The 26,253-nt window shown below is 40.2% G+C and overlaps 1 protein-coding gene across 1 annotated transcript; it reads left to right on the top strand.

The window, feature by feature from the left end:
• Nucleotides 1-24,130: 24,130 nt before the first annotated feature.
• On the top strand, nucleotides 24,131-25,006 carry LOC113315893. The gene has a single exon (XM_026564137.1). The coding sequence runs from the start codon at nucleotides 24,131-24,133 to the stop codon at nucleotides 25,004-25,006; it is 876 nt and encodes a 291-aa protein (XP_026419922.1).
• Nucleotides 25,007-26,253: the final 1,247 nt, after the last annotated feature.

Here is a 26,253-nt window from a genome sequence, read left to right on the forward strand (position 1 = left end):
AGAACAGTTAATAACCTTCTCTGTCAGAAATCATATTTCTAATCAAGGCTGTATGCTCAACTTGGAGACTAACATTTACACCTAAATATTTTCTGGCATCATCTAAGATTTTCGCAGCCCAAGCGAATTCATCCTCATTACTTAGAAGGCGAGAACGAATTTGGTTCTCTCTGTCACAGAGCTCGGTATTCTTGCGGTTAGCTTCATCTCGTTCAAGTTGAACTTCAATAAGGGTCTCTTGGAATTTCTCCAAAGCCTTATCACCTTGATCAGAGATGGGATCCTTATCATCTATGAGACTGCTAATTTTGGTTCTCAACTCATTGATTTTATCTTTAGAATTAAGACAGAGACGCTTAAATCGGTTGGCTAAACCTAAACTAGATCTATTGTCAATTTCTAAGAGGCGAAATTTGGATCTTAGTTCATTCAGGGAAAGAGATGAAATTTTACCATTTTAGAAACTATTTAAAGATTTATTAAGACGCTCAAGAAGGGTATCATTATCCAAGGCATTAGGAAATGAACGAAGAATAGTAGCTTCATCAGAAATACCATAAATGTCTGCAAAAATGATCAATTAAATAAGATAAAACAACAGGATGAATGAATGAAAGGAAAGGAGAAAAGTAACATACCATAGAGCTGATTATTAGCTTGCTGAAGACTAGAGATTTTGTTCTTATACGAAGAAGAATCAATTTCTAGTTGTCTGTCTTTCTTTCGAAGACATTTGACTTCATCCTCCAATTCCTCATTCTTTGTGCGAAATTGAAGATTCTTCTTTCTAAGATTTTCGCATCTCCTTTCTAGATCTGAAGCAACAGCGAAAGAAGCTTTTCCATCCTGCGAGAAAATATAAAAAGTATTAAAATAGAGAGAGATGTTGAATTACAACAATGAAGAAATAAAAGGATGAAAGCATACCAGACTATTAAGATAATGCAGGAAATTGAGCGTCACTGATCTAGAAACTCCGCGAAGAGAATTATCACCATCCAGCAAAGGAACAACGCAAATTGTAGCTAGAGATTTACAGGTGTTAGCAAATTGACTATCTCCTATTCCTTGCAAAGAATCTGAAAAGAGGCCAGAGAGCTTAGCCATAGAAGATTCAGATGGAGAATCTTCATTTGCAGCAGGGTCATCATTATCTTCATCATCCTCATCATTCTCGGAATTTTCATGAGAAGGAATATTTGAAGGAGAGGAAGAATGGACTTTTATTTTCTTTGGAGGAGGAGCAGTTGGTCTTTCCCTGCGAAGATCACCTTTGCCTTTATCACCAATCTTCGCAACATTGGCAGACTCTTCTATTTCAGTAATAATCTTCACACAACATATATAAATAAGAAATGGAGGCAATAGTATATTATTCAAAATAATAAGAGAATATTTCTTACCTCATCTGTGGATGAGCGAAGAGCTAACAGGGTACTAGATTTCCCAGTCCTGTTATAACTATCTTTCAGTTTTTGGATCTGTAGAATGTCGCAAGAGTCAGCGAACAAAAGAATAAAGACAAATAAAGAAATATAAAGTGAGCGAAGCTGGAAGAAACATACCTCTTTCTCCTTCTCGGGCCAAGAGAATACCCAAGGTTGATAGGTAGCGAGATTCTCAGGAAGAACATTTGACCCAGCAATGTAAGGTCCTTTTAGCATTAGGGGAAAAACACACTATTTATCATCTTTGGATTGGCGAGGAGTTGTGTTATTACCAGAATGCCAATCAATATCTTGCATGAGTATTTTAGCTTCATCAATGTTATCTTTCCTTTTCAAACGAAGACCCCAGCGAGTATTCTCTTTTTTCATGGAGATCAATTCATAATTTTCAAAGAAACTCACTATTGTGTATTTCTTATCAATTATCTCCAGGTCTGCGAATTTAGGATCCCTAAGTTCTTTGGAGTACAGATATCCTTTACCAGCACCACGGTTGGCGAACTCTAGCATCAGACGGATGCAATCCCCAGTCAGTTGGAAGATAGCTCGCGAAAATCCGGAGTGAGCGAGAATTTCATAGAATAGAGGAATATCTGGGTCATAAAGAGGAACGGGGAGACCTGCGAGAATCTGACCTAGCAAAATTATGATTGATTGATCATCACAATATTGATCAGAGAAAAGTTTGATAGAAATAATTGACTTAGCACTTTCACCAGGAATGGTATAAAGTGTGAAACCTTTCTCAGCAAGATCTTTTTGGACGTCTCTTAAATTTTTCTCATGTCTATGGCCACTTGGAGGCATATTTGAATATAAAGTATGGGAATGAGTAAAAAGTAAGAAGATTGAATAGGGAAGAATTACAGTAGCAGAACTTGCAAAAGAACAACAGAGTTGCAGAGATGAGAGAATAAAAGGAGAAGAGAAAGTAGAAAGAAAGTGGAAAAAAGAGTAAGAAGAGTATATAAAGGAGATTTTTTACTCGAAGAAATAAACACCATTAAGACGAAAAGACGTGAGCGGTTGAAAAGCAGCGTTTACAGAAGACGTGTCAAGAAACAGATGGAAGAAAGAATACGTGTGATAAATGCGGAATATGAAGAGATGAACAGCTGCGGCATTTCTCACATCATTCTCTACTTTGCAGAGAAGATATGTGAAGAGGCAAGATGTAGGATCAGAATCTCGCAGCAATAATGCATCAGTGAAATTATCAACAACACAACACAACAGCGTCGCAGAACAATTCCAGAAATGACGTCAGCTAAAATCATGAGAAAGATGTGATAATCCTGCGGAAATTAGAGAGTTTGCGAGATTAACATTCGTAAGGTTGCGAGAATGTCGCAAGGCATATCCGAAAATAAAGGAAAGATTAGCTGTCATCCATTATGTATTTCCCTATAAATAGTCGTTCAGTTGTAAAGGAAGAGAGAGATCTTTTTCTGAGTGAGAAGCAAGTAAAGAGGAGAGAGAAAATCTAGAACAGTGGTTATTCTTAATTTCTTTATCTTTCCTTGTAAGATTGTTCAAATATTCATCAATAAAATTAAGATTGTTGATCTAAAATGAGTTGAATGTTAATGAAATCTTGTGAGGGGTGTAGTGTAGGATTTCCTGCAACTACACTCTCTCTTATCATATTTGGAATTGTGAGGTCATTTGGTGTGGCTAGGACGGGTAGAACTAGAATTAAATTCACCCCTCAACATTTGGAGACCACACCCGGAGGCTCGTGCCTAGCTCACCATGACACACCCAGAAAGCGACATCTCAGACGCGATAGAGAATCCAAACATCCCTTCACTCAACCCGGAAGCCGAGAGGGTAGGAATAGTAACAGACCCAATCACATAAATAAGAAAACCAGGAGACACTCGCGAAGAAGACAAACAGCAGGAAACCGAGGAGGCGCCACCTATCCAGCACTCCCTCGAAGAAATGCATAAGGAGCTAGAAGACCACATACGCAGGGAGCAAGAATTGAGAAAGCTCATGAAAACAGCCAACGCTGCGAAAAACTCCAAGGAAACAACGGAGAACGCGGAGGAAAAAGAGGAGGAACCTATAGCTATGACACAAGAGGCGATGGCAAGATACTTGGAGATGAACTACAGGGTCGTAAAGTAAGACAACTACAACTTCATGATGAGCCCTTACAATTCCGAAATTACACAGTACCAGTATCCAGAGGATTACACATCACCAAAGTTCAAAGTCTCCAACGTCCAGGGTAACGCGAGGGAACACCTCAGCCGATTCCTATCCGCTATGAATGATCGGTCAACTGATGAGAAACTATGTCTCAGAGAATTCCCAAAGTCGTTAACTAACACAGCATTCTCTTGGTATGATAACCTGAGGTCGGGAAGCATCAACTCCTAGACAACCATGTCCACACTCTTCCTCAGAAAATTCTATTCAGCAAAAAGGAAAGTCACGACCATCGACTTGAGCAAGTGTAACCAGCGCCCAGGCGAGGAAATAGGAAAATACATTGCCAGATTCTGTCTCCTCACTCTGGACTTCCACGAGGATGTAAAAGAGGAAGCTCTAGTGGAGATTTTTGTACGAGGAATGACTTCATCCTTCAAGAAAATTTTAGTCAATTTCCTCTTTCCCACGTTCGTAGAGCTATAGGAAGCAGCCGCAAGAATCGCGGATTGCATCGAGGAACCAAGCTCAGATTACATCTGGCGGAACTCGGTCAACACCGTATCAACCGTTCCTAAAAATACTCGTGCAAATAATAATCGAGAGGGTTGGGGAACACATGCGCTTCCACCACCCCTTCCCTTTAGCAAGGAACAGATCGTAGGATTATTAGAACAATGGATGGCAAACAAGGAAGTTCAACTGCCTCGAACAAAGAAAGATCCGAGAACCATCGACGTAAGCGACGCTAGATATTGCCATTTCCACCACATGATACAGCATCCCACAATTGACTGTTCTAACCTTCGGAGAATGTTCCAGAAAAAATTGGAAGTAGGCGAGATTGAGATGAGTAACCCGGAGGGCGGTAAAGAGGTCCAACATCGAGTTATGATGCTCACTCACGACCCAAGCGGAGATGTCTGGAAGCCATGGGATGATGACGAAGGAGAAGCATGCGCAGTTGAAATAGAGAACCCAGCATTTACAAAGACAGACAACGTGGCTATCTAGTTCGCTAAAAGGGTACTGGCCCAACAGTTCTTCGACTCGCTCGGCTTCAGCAAAGATCAACTCAAAGAAGCGTCCAAAGATATAGCGGCTATAGCAGCGGGGAGGCCTTGCGGTCTCCTTCCCAAGGAAGCAATCGTATTCACAAACGAAGACATCTGCTACCCCGGGGAGCACCTCAGACCTCTATACCTCACAGCGGATATCAACAAGCAACCACTGAAGAGATCTTTCATCGATGGGGGCGCGTCCTTGAACTTAATCTCGATACATACACTAGAAATCCTGGGTGTACGACGGTCCGAGATCAGAATGCGAACTACAACGGTTAAAGGGTTCGGAGGCCACATGCAAACAGCTATCGGGATCGTCAACCTGGTCATGAAGGTTGTCCCCATCCGAGGACCTACACCATTTTATGTACTAGAGGATGATACAACATTCCATGTGTTGTTAGGACAAGGTTGGCTGCTCAACCACAAGGTGGTTGCGTCAACATACCACCAATGTGCGAAAACTAATATCGAAGGAAAACAGTATCGAATCCCCGCCACGAGCAACCCCTTCGACCCAGATCTAGCATACATGGCGGATGCAATTTTCTATGACGTGCAAAAAGAAGAAGACGAGGTGCCGGAGGTACAGCTTATCCCGCTACCATAACGGGGAGAAGAAAGACCGGAGCCGGTCAAGTCCGTGTTTAGTCCATCCAGAGTAGTATTCCCAACAGAGAGAAAGAGGAAGCAAGAAGAGCAACCCAGTTTTCAACGCTTTTCCAGGCCAGATGGGGGGAATGTATACCTCTTATAGAAATTAGCCTAGGGAGCACCCACAGATGAGCCGGATTACACTGATGCGATAATGAATGAAGCGGAGGTTCCCGATGAAAGCGCATAATGAAGTCTGTCCGAACTCCCTTATAATACAATTGATGATGAGGAGCTACAAAACAAGTTGATAGAAGCTACCGTCAAGACTAATGGAGAGCGTACACCAGAGGATCTCACTCTGGATGGGATGGAAGAAGTCAACACAGGAACACAAGAAGACGAGCGCCTTATCACGATAAGCAAGAGTCTAGACGAAGGGGAAAGGGCAACTCTGATCGCGCTTCTCAAGGATTACAAAGATGTTTTTGCCTACGACTATGACGAGATGCCGGGTCTAGACAGCAATCTTGTGGTACATAATCTTGGAGTCTCGCCAGAATTCAAGCCCGTCAAATAAATGAACAGGGAGTTTCCTAGGGCCACCGCTCTTGCGATAAAAGAAGAAGTAGAACGATCGCTTAAGGCAAAGTTCATCAAGCCTATCCAACACCCCACCTGGATAGAAAACATCGTGCTCGTCACAAAGAAGAATGGAAAAGTCAGATGTTGTGTAGATTACAGAGACCTGAACCGAGCGTGCCCAAAAGATGATTTCCCGCTTTCGAACATCGATATGACGCAAGTCGCGATAGGAGGGAAGGGGAAGTATTCCTTCATGGATGGCTTCAGCGGATATAACCAAATAAAGATGGATCCTTCGGACGCCAGAAAGACCGCCTTCCAAACTCCATATGGAAACTTCTATTATGTGGTAATGGCGTTCAGCCTAAAGAATGCCGGCGCCACATACCAACGCGCTATGACGTCCATATTTCATGACTTTCTACACCAGACGGTAGAGGTATATATCGACGGCAACGTGGTTAAGACACAAGAGGCCGAAGATCATACCTCCCACCTAAAAACGGCTTTTGAGAGATGCATGAAGTTCAAACTCAAAATGAACCCCCTCAAGTGTGCCTTTAGGGTAATATCGGGGAAGTTCCTAGGCTTCATGGTGGTGACTGATGAGGGGATCCTAGTGGATCCAAGCAAAGTTGAAGCGATCACGACGATGACGCCACTATCAAACACAAAAGTACTGCAAGCTTTCATAGGACGGATATCGTACATAAGGCACTTCGTACCTGGTCTGGCGCAGTTAATGACGGCGTTCCTCCCACTACTAAATAAAAATATCCCATTTGTGTGGGGAGAAATTCAGCGCGCGGCGTTCGAAAAACTAAAACAATGCCTTATAAGCCCCAAAATTCTGAGACCCCCGGTACAAGGAATCCCCCTCTACCTTTACACGGCATTCACCAGTTCGGCGATAGGCGCAGTCCTGGCACAAGACATGGGAGGAAATGATCTATCACCTATCTATTATGTCAGTCGAGTCCTACGGGATGCAGATTTGAGGTACCCGCGCGTAGAACAAGCATGTCTAGCCTTCATATATGCAACGCAAGCTACGACCTTATCTTTTGACGTACGAAACTATCGTGGTGGCAGGGGAAAACCCCATAGCCTACTTGGCTTCAAATCCCGTCCTAACAGGGAGAACTGCCTGTTGGTTGCTACAACTGTCGGAGTTCGAGCTTAAGTATCAACGCCCGAACGCGGTGCGAGGACAAGCGATAGCTGATCTCGTAGCTATGTTTCCAGGAGAAGGAGATCATGAAGTACATGAGTATGTACCCGGGGAAGTGGCGGCTGCAGATATTGACAAACCTTGGACTATGTTCTTTGATGGGTCATCATATGGTACCGTCGGAGGAGCCGGAGTAGTATTGATGATACATAATCGATCAAGGGTACCTAGAGTCAGTGATGCAAAATAGGAAGTTAGTAAAAGAACACGGAGATAAATAACAGGATTCAAAGAAAAGAATACGATTTATTCTTCTAACTTCTTCTTCTTCTATTTCTTTGAGAATAAACTCTATTACAAACAAAAAATATGGTTGTCTCTCTCTCGTTTTTCTCTACCTTTCTAGCTTACAAGTCTCCCCTTTTTATATGAAGGAAAACTTATCATAAAAGAAATAAAATCTATGAGTTTTAAGAACTCATAAAACTAGGAATCCTAATCTAAGTAAGGAAACCTCAAGTCTTGTTGATCAAACAAACTAGTCGACCAACATCTTGTATCCTCTAGACACTTTCTAGCCATAGTATGGCTCAGCTATTCCTAGACTAATGATTAGCCTCCTCTGGCAGCCTTTAGCTGTCCCTGTGCTTGTGTGGATACAATCTTCACACTACTTAGATTTCGTGCAGACGACCTGCACAACTATTCTAACCGTGAAGATGATCTTCGCAGCATTCTTCTTCTGATACTATACTCCTGTATCATGGCTCCCCCATTTTAGGAAGCTGAAACTCCTGTATAAGCTTTGAATTGAATATGGGAAAACTCAGCCTCTCCCTGTTCTTGATTGAACCATCTTGCTTTACTTGGAACTTGACCTGCACGTCCCACACGAAACATTACACGATCTCCTCTTCTGGTAGGTGTCACTTTCTTCTTAACAATGCAATCTTCTTTGAGAACTTCTTCTCGTTCTACCCACAAATCTTCTATAGGTGGTAGATTCAGTTCTTGATCTTCCTCTTCATTAAGTAATGGAGGTTCAAATAACATCAGGTATTTTGCATTAATGACAGAATACATCTGCATGTATGGTTGTAAATCCAGCTGAAAAGCATTATCTCCAAATTGTTTCAGTATTCTGAATGGACCATAACGTATGGGTTTAAGCTTCTTTCCTTCACCTTTGAGTCGCTCTTTACCTATACGTAACCATACCAAATATCCTTTAGAAAAATTACAAGGAACACGATGCTTGTCATGTTTAGCCTTGTACTTAGATTGGGACTTCTGTAACTGAGCTTCTACTAAAGTATGTATCTTATGTATTCTTTCAATAAACTTTTGAGCTCTATTGTCTTCTTGTTCTGTCGATACGATACCTTGTGAGATAGAAAACCCCATATCAAATGGACTCTGAGGTAAATATCCAAGGAAAACTTCAAATGGAGATTTCAGCGTACTCCCATAAAAAGCTCTATTAAAAGAGAACTGTATGAAAGGTAAACTGTCATCCAAAGTTTTAGGATGTTTAGAATTATACCCTCTTAAAAGATGTACCAAAGTTCTATTTACCACGTCTGTTTGACCGTACATTTGAGGGTGAAATGCCGTGCTGTGCTTGAGTCTTGTGTCCATTAGACTCCATAGCTTGGTCCAAAACTGACCTAGAAACCGACTATCTCTATCGGATATAATGGAGGTTGGCAGCCAAAATGCTTCCAAACATGGTGAAAGAACAGCTTGGCTGCACCTTCTCCGGTTACTGTCTTCTTACAAGGAATCATATTGATCATCTTGCTGAATCTATAGACAACTACAAAAATATATTCATTCCCATCTTTAGTCATTGGTAACCCTCCCAGAAAATCCATTGAGATGCTTTCCCATGGCCTGGTGGGAACGGGTGATGGAATATACAATCCTCTTTTTCTGTTAGATGGTTTCGATGTATTTCATAGAACGCACCCTCGAATATATTTTGAGACATCCAAATGCATCCTTGGACAATACATATACCACTTCAGGTTTAGTAATGTATTTTCCACACCAAAATGTCCAGATGCACGTGAAGTATGTGCTTCTCTTATCCAGTGCATTCTATCTTCACCATGTGGAATACATAGAACAGCACCTTTATACATTAATCCATATACTAAGAAACATTCACTTGAATGTCCTTGGCTTAACTTCTTGTACTCTTCGCCAAAATCTTCATCTTCTTCATACTTGTGAGCATAATCACTTGGCAATGGTTGAGTCTGCATTGCTACAACCAAAGCCTTACTAGAAGGTGGTCTAGACAACATGTCAGCCAACTTATTTGTTACACCTTGTTTATATTTGATGTGAATACCAAATTGCTCCAAGTAAGATGCCCATTTCATATGTCGAGCCTGTTGCAGCTTCGATTGAGTCTGAAGATACTGTAAAGGTTTATGGTCTGTGTGAACCATAACTTGCTTTTCCAAAAGATGCGGTATCCAATGCTTCATAGCTTGATGCATGGCATACAATTCTTTGTCATATGTAGGATAATTATGAACTGGCCCAATGAACATTTCTGAATGATATGCCACTGGCTTTCCATCCTGTAATAACATGGCCCCTAATGCATAGTTAGATGCATCTGTCTCCACTTCGAAAGGCATCTTTAAGTTAGGAAATGTCAGAACTGGTGCGAAATCTTCTTCTTCAGTAACTGAAAATTAGCTTCATGTTGAGGCTCCCATTTGAACACGGTATTGGCCTTGGTTAAACCATGTAGAGGACCTGCAATTTGAGAGAAATGCCTTATAAACTTACGTAAATATTGACACGCTCCTAAGAAACTCTGAACTTCAGTAATACTTGTAGGTGCTGGCCATGCAGAAATAACAACAACCTTTCCTGGATCGACCTTAATCTCTCCTTTCCCGATTACAAATCCAAGAAAAATTAATTCTTTCCTACCAAATTCACATTTCTTTTCATTCAACCGTAACGAATTCTCTCTTAACACATACATCACCTTAGAGACATGTACCAAATGTTCCTCCCATGTCTTCCTAAAGATTAAAATATCGTCTAGGTATACGATGACAAAATCGTCAATAGAAATTTGTAATACCTCATTCATAAGTCGCATGAAAGTGGTTGGTGCATTGCAAAACCCAAAATGCATAACGAGCCATTCGAACAATCCTTGCCGAGTCTTAAATGTTGTCTTCCAAGTATCCTCTTCTTTAATTCGTACTTGATGATATCCAGATTTGAGATCGAGTTTGGTGAAGAATACAGCACCTCCTAATCGATCAAGAAGATCGTCAATTCTTGGTAGTGGATATATATTCTTGACAATAATCTTGTTTAAGGCTCAATAATATACGCACATCCTCCATCCTCCATCTTTCTTTGGTACAAGTAGGACTGGAGATCCACAAGGAGAGCAACTTGGCACTATTACCCTTTGCTCAAGTAATTCTTGTACTTGTATTTTTATTTCTTCAGATTCAATTATAGAAGTTCGATATAATCCCAAGTTTGGTAAGGATGCATCTCCAACTAGTGTGATTTCATGTTCCATACTTCTTTTAGGGGGTATGATAACCTCTTCTTGGAATAAATCCAAAAACTTCTTCCTCAATGAACTTACTTCACTTTCTTGTCTGGTGGAAAGTGTAGTATGTAATGTTACTTTCCTTTCTTCCGTATTCACAAGTATGACTAGTAATAAGGTGAACATACCACAAGCATTAATCAACCTCTTAACTTGGTTGGTGGTAACCATTTTCATTGGTAGATGCTTTTTACTGGCCTGAATTCGAAATTCTTTCCCATCCTTTTTGAAAAAATAAATACGTTCCCTATGATAGAGACCAGCATCCCGCTCCCATAAATATGGATTTCCAAATATCACTTGCGCTACATCCAATGGCACAACATCATACAAATTCATCAATAAACTTATCAATGATAGCAAATTTGAATCGGCATTGTGTCTTTACCTGAAGCTCAGTGTCCTTCTGTATCCATCCCAATGGATAAGGTTTTGGATGTGCAGTGGTTGACAAACCCATTTGTTCCACGAGCTTTTCTGAGATTAAATTCTTCTGACTACCTGAGTCAATGATAGCCTCAACGATGTTTTGTTTTACTTGTATCTTGACATGAAATAATTCTTCATGAAGATCCATTGGTTCTGTTTCTGTTAGCCTTGTCATCAACATAAGCTTTGGATCTGGTAGATCTATTTCAAAGATTGTTTCAACATCAATAACTTCTGTCAGCATGGTGTTTTCTTAAAACTTCTTTTCCCTTCAGACTCACGTAACTTCTTTGGTTTAATATGTGGATATAGAACCCAACAGGTATCTTTTATGTGACCTTTTTCCTTGAAATGTTCACACACCTTTTCTTATCTTTTAGCTGATAAAGACTTGTTTTTACTTGTCTCAACCCTTCTCTGAGTCTTGTCTTCTCCTCTAGTAGCAACTCTCTTGTTGTCTGGTCCTGTAACACTTTTAGACTTTTGTTCGATAGATACAGCTTTATTTATAGCATCTTCGATGTCTTGTACACCAAAAAGCTTCAATTCCTTTCGTATATAATCTACAAATCCACCTTTATACTTTCGGAAAGTCTCATCACTATTAATATCTACATCCAATGATAAAGCTTGATTGTAGAATTATGTAGTGTAATCTTGGACACTTTGCTGGCACCGTTGTCGAAGGTGTTGCCACTTATACCATCTCTCGTCCAAGTACCCCACAGGATAAAAGTGTTTCTTCATGAGCTCCTTAAATTGTAGCCAGGTCATATGTTCGGTGTCATACCTCTTCTTGTAAGCCTTCCACCAAGTTGAAGCATGATTTGACAATTTCAGACTTGCAAAACTGATCTTCTGAGACTCCACTAGTTGATGTAATGTGAAATATGTCTCCAACTTATATAACCAACCATCAATCTTTTCAGCTTCCATGGCTCCATTAAAATCAGAAATCTCAAGTTTAAACTCAACTTCCAGACCTCCATATGGATTTTTGTTTACTACTTCGTCTTCTTCTTCTTCTGATGATGATGAACTTTCTTCATCATCTTCTTCTTTATCCCCCTTTGTACCTCCTTTACCATGTTTAGACTGTACTTGCTTTCATAAACGCAGCGAAGGTATTCGTTAAGTCTTGTATCTTACGTTAAATTTTAACATACTTGTCTTCATCTGTTAGTTTAGGGTTCTTATCATCTTCACTTCCCATATTGGTTGTAGTACTTCCTCTAGGTTTTCTTGTGTCTGGCAGAACAACAGTTTCTTCCCCTGATCGCGTATATTGTTCACGTGTTAAGACCATGCACCACAACTAACCCTAGAAGTCAGAACGTGGCTCTGATACCACTTGATACACAATCGATCAAGGGTACCTAGAGTCATTGTTTCTGAATAGGAAGTTAGCAAAAGAACACGGAGATAAATAACAGGATTCAAAGAAAAGAATACGATTGATTCTTATAACTTCTTCTTCTTCTATTGCTTTGAGAATAAACTCTATTACAAACCAAAAATATGGCTGTCTCTCTCTCGTTTTTCTCTACCTTTCTAGCTTACAAGTCTCCCCTTTTTATATGAAGGAAAACTTACCGTAAAAGAAATAAAAGCTATGATTTTTAAGAACTCATCAAACTAGGAATCCTAATATAAGTAAGGAAACCTCAAGTCTTGTTGATCAAACAAACTAGTCTACCAACATCTTGTATCCTCTAGACACTTTCTAGCCATAGTATGGCTCAACTATTCCTAGACTAATGATTAGCCTCCTCTGGCAGCCTTTAGCTGTCCATGTGCTTGTGCGGATACAATCTTCACACTACTTAGATCCGTGCAGATGACCTGCACAACTATTCTAACCGTGAAGATGATCTTCACAACATTCTTCTTCTGCTACGATACTCCTGTATTAATTGAAGCGCCACGAGGAGAGCTGCTCTCATACTCATTTAAGCTGGACTTCCCCTGTAGCAACAATGTCGTAGAATACGAAGCGCTGATTTTGGGACTCCGAATGGAAATGGATCTCAACCTGGCAAGCATAGAAGTCAAAGGAGACTCGAGACTCGTAACAAACCAGGTGAACGACGAGTTTCACGTCAAAGAACCACACCTAGCACCTTATCGGGCGGAAGCTCAAACATTGATGAGCCAAACGAGATCAACTCTGGATCATACTGGCAGGGGCATAAACAAGCACGCAAATGCCCTAGCAAACCTGAAAAGTAAAGTACAATTGAATGGCAAGGAAGAAGGGATGGTCACGATAAAAAGAAAGGAGTTTCCCAGTACTTGGAAAGAAGACCTGTCTTTCGAGGAGGCAGATGATTGGAGACGGGTATATATCGAAGACCTAACCCGGATGGAAGAAGAACGAGTGATACCCGTTCAAGATCTGAAGCAATTTGTAATAATCCAGGGAGCCTTGTATTACCCTCGCGAGGTGTGTAAATAAAAGAGAGGCTGAGAAGCTACTACAAGAACTACACGCGGAAACATGCAGACAAACCGGTGTTGTCCACATTTACAGGAAACTTCAAAGAATGGGTGTGTACTGTCCAAGCATGTCAGCTCAAGCGTCAGCGCTCCAAGACAACTGCGCTGATTGTTATGCCCCACCGCAACCAGCGGAAGTCTGCACTGGCGAAGAAACGGATTGGAGGCAACCCTACGTCGATTTCATCTGACACAGGAGACTACCCAGTGACAGGCAGGCGGCCCTAAAAATCCAAAAGAAAGCAGCGCATTTCTTTATACACGAGGGTGTATTTACCGCAGAATCTACGGTAACGCCGCGCTGCGATGTTTGTCAGAACAGGAAGCGGTAGAAGTAATGACCTGGTCCCACGGTGCTGAACATCAGGGGATGCGAAAATTGTTCCTACAACTTTATGAAGGAGGCTTCTACTGGCCAACTATGGAAAGCGATACCGCGGAGTACGTTCGGAAATGCTTGCACTGCCAGACACATGGAAACCTGATCCAAGCGCCTCATACTCTACTGCACAGCATAGTGACGCCTTGGCCATTCCATAGCTGGGGACTCGATCTCATAGGGCCGATGAACCCGCTGTCCTCAAAACGCCATAAATACATCATAACGGCCACAGAATACGCGTCCAAGTGGGTTGAAGCAATACCCCTCAAAGATTACGCTGGTGCTACAATATCCACGTTCATCAAAGAGCATATCATTTACAGATTCAGTGCTCCCATGATAATCAGAGCAGACAATGCAAAATCATTCGTAAACAAGGACGCTATCGACTTGCTCCGCCAATACAACATAAGGCTCCACAAATATACTCCCTACTATCCCAAAGGGAATGGGCAGGCGGAAGCAACAAATAAGACGCTCATCCGAATTCTTAGTAGAACAGTGCATGACCATCATAGAGAATGGCACGAACAATTGTCGATGGCGCACTGGGCATACAAGATTTCAAAGAGTAGTTCCACAGGAGCATCCCCTTATTCACTCGTCTACGGAGAAGATGCGATCCTGCCTGCGGAAATAGCGATCCCATCTGCGAGAGTAGCAATGGCCAGTCATACCACACCCGATGAAATAAGCCACTTCGCCCACCTAGACACAATAGAGGAAAGGAGAACACGAGCGGAAAGATTCGTGGAAGCCTACAGACAGCGCGCATCTAACTATTATAACCATAGCGTAAACGAAAGAGCGTTTAAGGTGGATGAGTTGGGTTTAAAATCGCACCACACGTACAAAGAAACGCCAGTGATGCAAAGTTTGCCGCAAATTGGGAAGGCCCATTTATGATAAGAGAAGTAGCAGAAAGCGGATACTATAAGCTTAGACGTATGAATGGAACCAAAGTCAAGACGTCTATCAACGACAAGTGGTTGAAAAAATTCTACGCATAAGTCGTACCATGTAAGCAGCCGTTCTGAGAAATAAAAGTAAGTTAATGAAAATAGTGTGTCTGCTGTAGGATCAGAATTTTGCGACAACGATACGCTCGCGAAATTCTTAACAACGCATTACAAAAATATCGCAGAGCACTTTGAGAAACGATACAATAGGTGATATTAGCTTAAACATAAGAAAAATGTAATAACTTTGCGAAGATTAGAAGATCTGCGAAATTAACATTTGTAAGCTTGCGATATCATCACAAGCCAGAACCGAAATTAGGGGAAATCTTAGCTGCATATGAGTTGTCACCCACTAGGTAGAATCCTATATAAAGAGAAAGGTAAGAGAGAGAAAGGGCAGAGAATCAAAAAGAGAGACACACTTTAGGAGAGGATACATTTTGTAGAGAGAAAAAGTAGAATTGGTTGTATTATTATTATCTTCTTCTTCTTCCTCCTTCAAGAACCTAGAGCTCCAAATACTCATTAATGGAGTCTCCATGTAATTAAGATGTAATTACAAATAATCATAGTAAAACCTAACCCCGTGGATGTAAATCAAATTGATCGAACCAAGTAAATCTTGTGTCTTATTTTCTATTTTCATTATCTTTATCTTTATTTTCATATCAAATAAGTTTAGATCTAGAAATCATAGTCATGATAATACAAGGGGTGTATTGTAGGATTTCCTGCAACTACATAATGGCGATAGAAACAGGGACGGGTAAAGGATTTATCCTTCCTGTAACTTGTTGATTCAAGAAATTTTCATGAAGATTAGCTATTGTTCATATTTTTCTAGATCTACAAAATTTAGGTTCAAAATTGGAAATTTTATGGAAGAAATCACACTTTCAGGGAGTAAACATCATCAACAATTCAAAGACATGAAAAGAGTGAGAGAAAAAATTAGTTGTTATGGTGAAATTTAAGGAGAAAATAGAAGTTTCAGTGGAAGATTTTCATGTTCAGGAGAAGAAGGCAAATGTGAAAGAAATTAAGGAAGGACGAAGAATATATAAGAGGCAGATGCTGTAATTTCTATCACAAACAGAAATTCGCACAGATGGTTTGAGCTGGAGCGAGTAAGCGATAGGTCACGGGTTTGAATTTCGCAGAGACACATATTTTTCATTTTCTTCTCATTTGCATGGGAGAATAAAAGAATAAGAGAAAAACATTGTGCGTTTATTTTGCAAAGAGATTCTTGAACAGTTGGTCAAGAGAATAATATGTACGTTCGTGGTCGAAAGTTCGAACTTCCCTACGAGCAAAGTTTTCTTCTTTTTACAGATAGCGAAAAAATGAATCATTTCACAATATTGTTTCATTAGTTCGCAAACAAGAGGTAGCACAGTTGGTAAAGCTTCGTTAGAGTGAGTTGTAAGACTCGAGTTCGAATCCCTCATCAAGCTTAATTTTTCGCACATTTTTGAAATCCTAAAGGAGAAGAAATGGAATAAAGTACACCATTGTGTGTTTCTTTCGCAAGCAACAAGTAGCGCAGATGATCAGAGAAGGAGTATGCAAACTAGAGGACATGGGTTCGATTCTCCCTGCGACCAAATAATTTTTGCTTCGCAAATATTCATTTCGCAGAGTTGATATTTGATTACTTCGCACAGTCTTTGATTATTTCGCAAGAGAGGGTTAGCATAGTTGGTCAGGAGGCATGAATGCAAACAGCAGGTCGCGGGATCAATTCTTGCTTCTTGCATGTTTATTTTTATTATGCGAAATTTATACAGAATTGCCTCTTACACAGTTGGAATTTGATTACTTCGCAAGAACTTTGATTATTTCGCAAAAGAGGCTTAGCACAGTTGGTATGGTGCGAGAAAATCCAAGAAGAAGATCAAGGGTTCAAGTCTCACTTCTCACACTTCTTTTTGCTGCGCGAAATTCATACATTTCAAGGCATTTATTCACTTCTTTGACAACAAGAACGACTCACATGAAAGATAAGTACCACTTCCTTGAACATTTTACTTTATACTAAGAACGAATAAAAAGGGTATTAAGGCTTTTCATATTTGTGCAACAATACTGAAGAGGCAATAATACTAGAGAAAAAGATAATACGAGATCAATGGGTTATTACATGAAAGTGTGAAGACGTCCTGCGATTTCGTCGCAAGACGACAATGTCATGGGGCTTTATTTTCGCAAGAATATTTAGGCATGTCATATTGTCGCAACAATCTTGAAGAGGCAATAATACAAAAGAAAAAGTTAAGGCAAGATCAATGGGTTTTTGCATGAAAGTGCAAAGACGTCCTGCGATTTTGTCGCAATGACAAGAGGTGGCAAAATAAGACCTTTAACTAGGTAGGAAAAATAAGAGCACATAAGAAAATGAGTAAGCAAGTAAGCTTGCGAGAATGATTATATGTAAGCAAACAAGCTTGCGAATATGTACATGGAAATGAAACTGAGGCAGTGAAAATGCCGCAGACTTGATATTATGATCATACTGTTATGAGATACTAATAGTGCAGGAAAAAGGAAAGATGAAACACAAGTAAGAACTTGTGAGGAACAATAACTACATGAAGAGGAATGCATACACTAAAGAAAAAGCCATAGAAATGGAGAATGGAGACAATTTAAAGCTACATCAATTTTAGCGTGCAAAATGAGCTAAGTAACGCAAACATTAGCTATACATTGCAATAGATAAGCATTCTCATCATACAAACATTATACTCGCATCATAAAAGCATTGCATAAGCATTTCATAGCATAAACATCGCATACACATTTCATAACATAATCATCACATAAGCATTATATTCACAAAAGTACTTTACAAAACTGTACGGAATAATATTGCAGAACTTCGCAATAATATCGCAGAATTTCGCAGAATTTTTCAGAATTTCGCAGAATTATTCAGAATTTCGCAGAATTATTCAGAATTTAGCAGAATTTTTCAGAATTTCGCAGAATTTTTCAGAATTTAGCAGAATTTTTCAGAATTTCGCAGAATTTTTCAGAATTTCGCAGGATTATTCAGAATTTCGCAGAATGTGTCAGAATTTCGCAGGATTATTCAGAATTTCGCAGAACCTGTCAGAATTTCGTAGGATTATTCAGAGTTTCGTAGGATTATTCAGAATGTGTCAGAATTTCCAAGAATGTGTCATAATTTTGCAGAATGTGATTATTTCGCAGAGTGTGATTATTCCGAACGATATGATCATTTCGCTCAATTATTTCGCACAACTATAAGCAACTTGAAGACATTATACTATTGCATGAGCACAAAACATGAGACAGAGGAAAGATGAGCATAAAGAAACAATTCTCACATTCAACATTTTCTCGAAGATTCTACCCTCATAGATAAAGAACAGAGGCAACTATGGATTACCAAGAAAACATTTTATGTTCTTTATCTTCTCAGCAAGAATCACCAAAAATGGAGTAATAATTTCGCATGAATAGAGGCAATACTTATTATTCTCATTCAAGGATGGATACTTCTTACATTTCGAGAATTGAATATTTCTTATACTTCATCAAGGATACTTCATGCTTCTTATACTTCTTCAAGGATACCTCATACTTCGCATACTTCAAAAGATGATATTTTTTATTTACTTCGCAACATTCCGGAACTTCACAAAAGAATAGAGGCAAGTACGTACTTTTCAAATCCAGTATTCTTTCGCTCGTTCCTTCATCAACAAAGATCAAAGACTACTCCAACAACTACAACAATGGATTTTTTCCTGAAGATCGCTCTTCAAGCAATATTCAAGAAAAAAGAGGCAAGATGTAGGATCAGAATTTCGCGACAACGATACGCTCGCGAAATTCTTAACAACGCATTACAAAAATGTTGCAGAGCACTTTGAGAAACGATATAATAGGTGATATTAGCTTAAACATAAGAAAAATGTAATGTTTTTGCGAAGATTAGAAGATCTGCGAAATTAACATTTGTAAGCTTGCGATATCATCGCAAGCCAGATCCGAAATTAGGGGAAATCTTAGCTGCATATGAGCTGTCACCCACTTAGTAGAATCCTATATAAAGAGAAAGGAAAGAGAGAGAAAGGGGAGAGAATCAAAAAGAGAGACACACTTTAGGAGAGGATACATTTTGTAGAGAGGGAAAGTAAAATTGGTTGTATTATTATTATCTTTTTCTTCTTCCTCCTTCAAGAACCTAGAGCTCCAAATACTCATTAATGGAGTCTCCATGTAATCAAGATGTAATTACAAATAATCATAGTAAAACCTAACCCCATGGATGTAGATCAAATTGATCGAACCACGTAAATCTTGTGTCTTATTTTCTCTTTTCATTATCTTTATCTTTATTTTCATATCAAATAAGTTTAGATCTAGAAATCATAGTCATGATAATACAAGGGGTGTGTTGTAGGATTTCCTGCAACTACATCTGCAAAAGGTCTCAGGACAACCAAAGGCGCCTGATTGACTGACAAATTCACAAAAGGTCTCAGGGAAGTCAAAGGCGCCTGATTGACTGACAAATTCACAAAAGGTCTCAGGGCAGCCAAAGGCGCTTGATCGACTGACAAATTCACAAAAGGTCTCGGGGCAGCCAAGGGCGCATGATCGACTGACAAATTCACAAAAGGTCTCAGGGAAGCCAAGGGCGCCTGATTCACTGGAAAATTCACAAAAGGTCTCAGGGTAGCCAAAGGCGCCTGGTCGACTTACAAATTCACAAAAGGTCTCGGGTGTGCCAAAGGCGCCCGATTGACTGAAAAATTTACAAAAGGTCTCGGATACGCCAAAGGCGCTAGATTGACTGACGAATTCACAAAAGGTCTTGGGTACGCCAAAGGCGCCCAATCGGCTGAAGAATTTGCAAAACCAAGGATAAGTCGCGTTTAACAAACGCCCGCCCCAACCACAATCCCTCTGGATAAAAAAGAGGGGGAGTAGGCGCGTTTAACAAACACCCGCCCCACCCACAACTCCTCTGGATAAAAAAGGGGGGGAGTTGTAGGCGCATTTAACAAACGCCCGCCCCACCCACAATCCCTCTGGATAAAAAAGGGGGGGAGGGTTTAGGCGCGTTTAACAAACGCCCTCCCCACCCACAATCCCTCTGGTTAAAAGGGGGGGGAGTAGGCACGTTTAACAAACGCCCGCCCCACCCACAATTCCTATGGATAAAAAAAGGGGGGAGTAAGCGCGTCTAACAAACGCCCGCCCCATCCACAATCCCTCTGGATTAAAAAAAAAGAGGGGGGTGTCGGCGCGTTTAACAAATGCACGCCCCACCCAAAATCCCTCTGGGTAAAAAAAAGAAGGGGAGGGGAGGAAGAGTAAGCGCATGAATAGGCCAACGTCCTTCATACCCGGTAATCCTTTAGGAAAGGAATAGGCCACAGGCACGCCAAAGGCATGACATACTTCCACACAAACGAATATAACAATATATTCAAATTAAAAAACAAAGTCTATTTACACCGATTCAATAAAAAAAAATTGAAAAGAGAGGAGAAAAATAAAAGGAAAAAGTAGCAAAAGAACTGGATGTCAAGACCAAAAGACACCCCATGGAGGGACACACAACCTAACTATCTATTAACAATCGACACCGAGCAATGTCTGCGTCCAAAGCCTCCACCATCAAGCGGCCATCAAGCGGCCATCGTCGCATTCCGCAGTAGCCAAACGGAGATCCTGATTAGCTTCATTCACCAATTTAAGGATGTCCTGAATAACATTACTCTCAGCTACGGTCCCACGGGCAACTGAAAGAGTATCTTCATGATCGTCGTACTCCTTGTGCACCTTATCCTGATGAATCAACCTGAGCGTACACAGTAGAGCCGCTTCCTCCTTCAGAATCAATAAACGAGCCAACTCGTCCTCGAGATAAGAGTAAGATACAAGCGTGGATGCAGCCGCTAAGGTCAGGGTATGTCCAAGAAGTGGTAAGCCCCCCTGATGAGAGATCCAAATATGGAAATCTGAGATGACGCGATCCATAATATCCACCATCATCAGGGAATCCGCGAACAATTGGTTGGCCGCATCACGAGCAGTAACAGCCTCATCCAACGCCCGCTGGATCTCCAACGACACCCGAACGGACGATTCGGCTTGCTGAGCAGCTTGGTATACCTCATATTGTGCCCTAAAAGTTGCGCGTTTAGCATCCCTATTCACCTTTATGTGGGCACGAAGCTCTTCAATCTCGGCATTTACGAGAAGAAGTCGCTTCAGCTCGTCCCGCTTAAACGTTTCCGAGAATAACATGGGAATGGGTGCCAAGGATAACATATACCCTTGAAGAGAGTTATCCATACTGGCGACTCGCTGATCGAAAATATATATATATATATATATATATATATATCAACCTAAACTGAGAAACAAGAACCACATACGAAGATATATATACAAGAGAGGGTGGCGTGGGTTACGATGCAATTACTCACGTTCCCCTTTGCATGTCAAGATACGTGTCGACCCATGTTAAGGGAAAGTTGTCAACCTCAATATAAACCGGATATAAACATCGGGGACTCAGGAATCAAAGCCCAAAGCCAGCATGGCAGTATCCACGAGATTAAAGATAAGTAATTAACCAAAAGAGAAAATCTTACAACAAACAACGAAGGGAAATAAATACAAAGATCGAGAAAGGAAAACTCAAAGGTAAGCACATAAAAGGAACAGTAAATAAGAGGAGTCGTTCTCAAAATAACACGTAATTTAACCGGCTATCAACACGTGACAACGAGTGATGTCCATGTCCACGGCCTCCGCCATGAGCCTACTCTCATCACACTGAATATTGGCTTGAGATATCCCCCAATTGGCATCACTCAGCAATTTATAAATATCCCGAATGATCTTCCCCTTAGCCCTTGCCTCATGAGCTAATGCAAGAGTGCTTTCGTGTTCATCGTGATCTTGACGTGCCGTATCCCGATGGACTTGCCTGAGATCTCGCAACACACCTATCTCCTCCCTCAATACCAACAAGCGCGCGAGTTCATCTTTAAGATAAGATGGGTTCACAAGCGCAGAAGCAGCAGCTAAGGATAGAGTGTGCCGAGAAGGAGGGGAGCAGCGTGGCCAGAGACATGCGAGCGACAGTCGATAATGGCATACTCAATGGTTGTCCTCATCGATGAAGACTCGATGAATAATGAAACAACAACATGTCGAGCTGTAACAACATCGTCCAGAGCATGCTGAATTGCAGACGTCAATCGCCCGTCCACCTCGGCGGATTGACGCGCTTCGTAATGTTCTGCAAACTGAGCGCGCATGGAATCTCTTTTGGCCAACCTATGTTCGCAAAGAGCCTCAACCTAGGCTTATACCAGCAACAAGCGCGCCAATTCCAACCTTTTGAACATCGAAACCAACGCGGGAACTGGCGCTAGAGTCGGCACGTATCCGTGAAGAGAATGAGCCATTTGAGTAAAGCGACCGACAAAGGAGGGGGAGGTGAAGATAAAAGCTTGAAGTTGATGACCAAACTGGAAGCCCAGTGTTACTGTATAAGGTAAAGAGCGTCATAAATGATCCGATAACTGCCCTGTTCCCAGCGACACGTAGTATATAAAGGTACAAAAGAATTTGACTATTGGATCATCTGATAATTGACCCAATAGTCAGGGGACTAATGTTGATACATGAAAAACATCCCCTAACGGATTGGGAGTGCCCCTAAGAATATAAATGAGTTTGGCTTAAAGTATGGGGACTTGGGGACTAAACCCAAGCCCAAGTGGAAAACACCCAAAAAGAGGGGAGGACAAAAGGAGGAATTAATGAAGAAGAATGAGGTTATGTTAAGGAATGACATTAAGAGTAATTAAGAGATGTTAGGACATGTGTCATAATTTAGTAAAAGAAAGGGCTTTTAGGAAATCCTATAAAAGAAAGGACAAGGTACAATGGAAAGGCAACTCTCTCTCTTATCATATTTAGAATTGTGAGGTCATTTGGTGTGGCTATGACGGGTAAAACCAGAATTAAATTCACCCCTAAGCATGAGTCATTTAATTCAGAACCGACACGGTACTTTGTTTATTGAGTTTATAGTTAGGTCAGTTTCATCTTTGCAGTTCTTATTAACTAATGGTTCCATCTTTGCAGTTGGAAGTATATCTGCGAGATTTGGGTGTTTCTATTTCGATCTAGGTATAATTTCCTCTTTCTGATTCTCTTTTGGTTTCGATTTCATAAATTTTAGGTTGAATTTAGGGTTTTAATTTTGTCAAATCTTCTTGTTTCCACTTCAATTTTTATGTCTATTTTTGTGAAATCTGGTTGTGTATTAGATTTAGTTTACTGTGAGATATGGGTGTTTGCTGATTTGATGATTCAGGGTTGATTTTATCTAGGGTTTTACTTTTCCAATTTCAGTTTTAGGGTTATTTGTGTGAAATATGGATGTGTATTAGATGCATTTTACTGTGAGATGTAGGTGTTTGCTAGTTTTATTTCAGTTTATAGTATGATAGGTTTGAAGTTAAATTTCATTTCATAGTATCCTGCAGTATGCTAGGCAAAAAAGTTGAAGCTTTTACTAATTTGTTTGAAGTTAAATTTCATTTCATAGTATCCTACAGTATGCTAGGAAAAAAAAATTAAAGCTTTTTCTTATTTGTTTGAAGTTAACTTTCAGTTCATAATATCCTGCAATATGCTAGGCAAAAATAAAATAAAACTTTAACTAATTTGTTTGAAGTTAACTTTCAGTTCATAGTATGATATGTTTTTGTTGTACCTATGTCAGAGAAGTTAAATATCTAATATCATCAGAGGGGGACAGAATTGGTTTTCTGTTATTTTTATTTTGGGTTTACATTGTCATGTTTAATTTGGTTCAGGGGGAAAAGGGGTTGGTATAGCAATATAGAATTAAGACTAAGGGGGGGATATTTGTAACTTGGTTATTGTGGGTGTTTTTATGAACTTCATGTTTGAATTAGTATCTCATAAGCCATGACTCTATAATGGTCCTGCTGGCTGTTGCACACTCGGCAGTATGGTTCTGAGCCACATTGCATTCTTATTTATATGGATGTATATCCTCTTGCATACTATTTTATGCAATTCATTATCTGTTATATTTCACATGGTATAGTATAGCATAATATGATATGTTTGAGTTGTACCTACCTGACATAGATATCCTTTTTTAGGATCAGCAGTGTAGGGTAATGGAATGTGAGGTGATAAGGGATGGATGAGTTGTATCCGTAAATATTCTCAATACATACGAGGTGTAGGGTTATTCATAGAGTTTGTGCATAAATATGGCGGCGATAGTTCATTATTTTCATGCCCTTGTAGACATTGCAAGAATAGTAAAGGATTAGAGCCGCTTAGTGAAATTTCATTTCATTTACTAAGACATGGTATTGATTTGACATATACGGTGTGGTGTTTTCATGGGGAAAGATCAGTAGAAGCTGAGCGGGTTGGAGGTATAGCTTCCAGTGTAGGAGAAGATGTAGCTGCGACTGTAGGAGAAGATGTAGCTGACGATGTAGGAGTAGATGTAGCTGAAAATATAGGAGGAGATGTAGTATCTGATCATATAGTCCAACCTGATGTAGAAGGTGTAGATGATAATGGTGGATTACATGATACTGTTCATTGTCCTGATGAAACCAGACGCAGTAGGAAGCGTAAATCTGCATATGATCGTGCTAGGGAACCATTGTACAATTCATGTCCATCAAGAAAGACAATATTGAATGTTTTTATAAAATTGAATGACATTAAGACCCAGTATGGGTTTTCAGACAACGGTGTCACTGCACTTTTAGAAATGATGAAGGAGTTGCTTCCCGAAGGAATCACACTCCCAGCTAAGTACCCTGAACTAAAAAAGATGATCCAAGAATTAGGAATGGATTATATAACTTACGATGCATGCATAAATGACTGCACTTTGTATTGGAAGGATAGAAGTGAAATGCTTAAGTGTCATGTTTGTAATGAACCTAGGTATAAGAAAGTTTTCAATGAGGAGAGAAAACTTACTAAAGTTTCTCCAAAGACTTTAAGACACTTTCCATTAATTCCTAGGCTGCAGCGGCTGTACAGCGTGTCATAGATAGCAGAGTTAATGCTTTGGCACTTTAGAGCTCAGTCAGATATCAATGTTATGCGGAATCCTGTGGACTCCTCAGCTTGGCGATGTGCTGATAGATTTTCGTCAGAGTTTGCTAAGAAGCCGCGTAATGTGACCCTTGGGATATCAACAGATGGTTTCAACCCAAATGGGTGTTTCGATACTAACCACAGCTGTTGTCCGGTAGTTTTCCAGCCATACAATCTCTCTCCTTCCTCGTGTATGAAGCGAGAATTCTCAATATTGGTGTTGTTGATATCTGGCCCAAGAGCACCAGGTAAAGATATAGATGTTTATTTAGAACCTCTGATAGAAGACTTAATAGTGTTATGGAATGAAGGTGTGTTAACATATGATATCTTTAACAAAACTGAATTTGTAATGAGGGAAAGGTTGTTATGGGTTATACACGATTATCCTGCATTAGGTACTTTATCTGGATGTGTAACGCATGGGTACTTAGCTTTTCATCACTGCGGAGAAGGAACTCGTTCAGACTATCTGTCGTTTAGTAGGAAAATATATTATATGGGACACCATAGATGGCTTCCAATAGGAAACAAATTTCGAGATGATAAGACCAATTTTGATGGAGTTGTAGAGCATGGTACAACCCCATGGCCACTATCTGGTTTACAGATTCAACAGAAGGTAACTAATTTGAAAACTAAACATGGTAAAGGAAAACCACCAGCAGAACCAAGTAAGAAACGTAAACGAAGAGCTGCAGAGGACAATGACGAAGATGTTGATGCTGAAGAAGAGGTTCAGGACCGGTCGTTGTTTTCGCGAAGGTCTATTCTATATGATTTGCCAAACTGGGGTTCAAATGCCATCCGACATATTACAGATGTAATGCACACAGAAAAGAACATAACTAAGCATCTACTTAACACCATAATGGGAAATGGCAAGTCGAAAGACAATCCTGGTGCACGTCAAGATCTGGAAACTATGGGGGTTAAAAGGAAATTATGGTTGAAAGTGGATTAGGTGACTGGTAAAACCACAATCCCAGATGGAGCTTTCGCAAAGTCAAGAAAGGAGAAAGTTTATTTTTGTACTATTATGAAGAACTTAAGGGTGCCGAGCAGTTTCTCTTCCAACTTTCATAATAGCGTCAACATTAATCCTCCAGAGCTAAGGAATTTCAATTCGCACGATTACCACGTCACAATGCAATATTTGCTGCCATTGTTGGTTAATGTAGCTACTTCAATGCCAAAAGA

Source organism: Papaver somniferum, chromosome 10, assembly GCF_003573695.1.
Source record: "Papaver somniferum cultivar HN1 chromosome 10, ASM357369v1, whole genome shotgun sequence".
In the NCBI taxonomy this organism is placed as follows: Eukaryota; Viridiplantae; Streptophyta; class Magnoliopsida; order Ranunculales; family Papaveraceae; genus Papaver; species Papaver somniferum.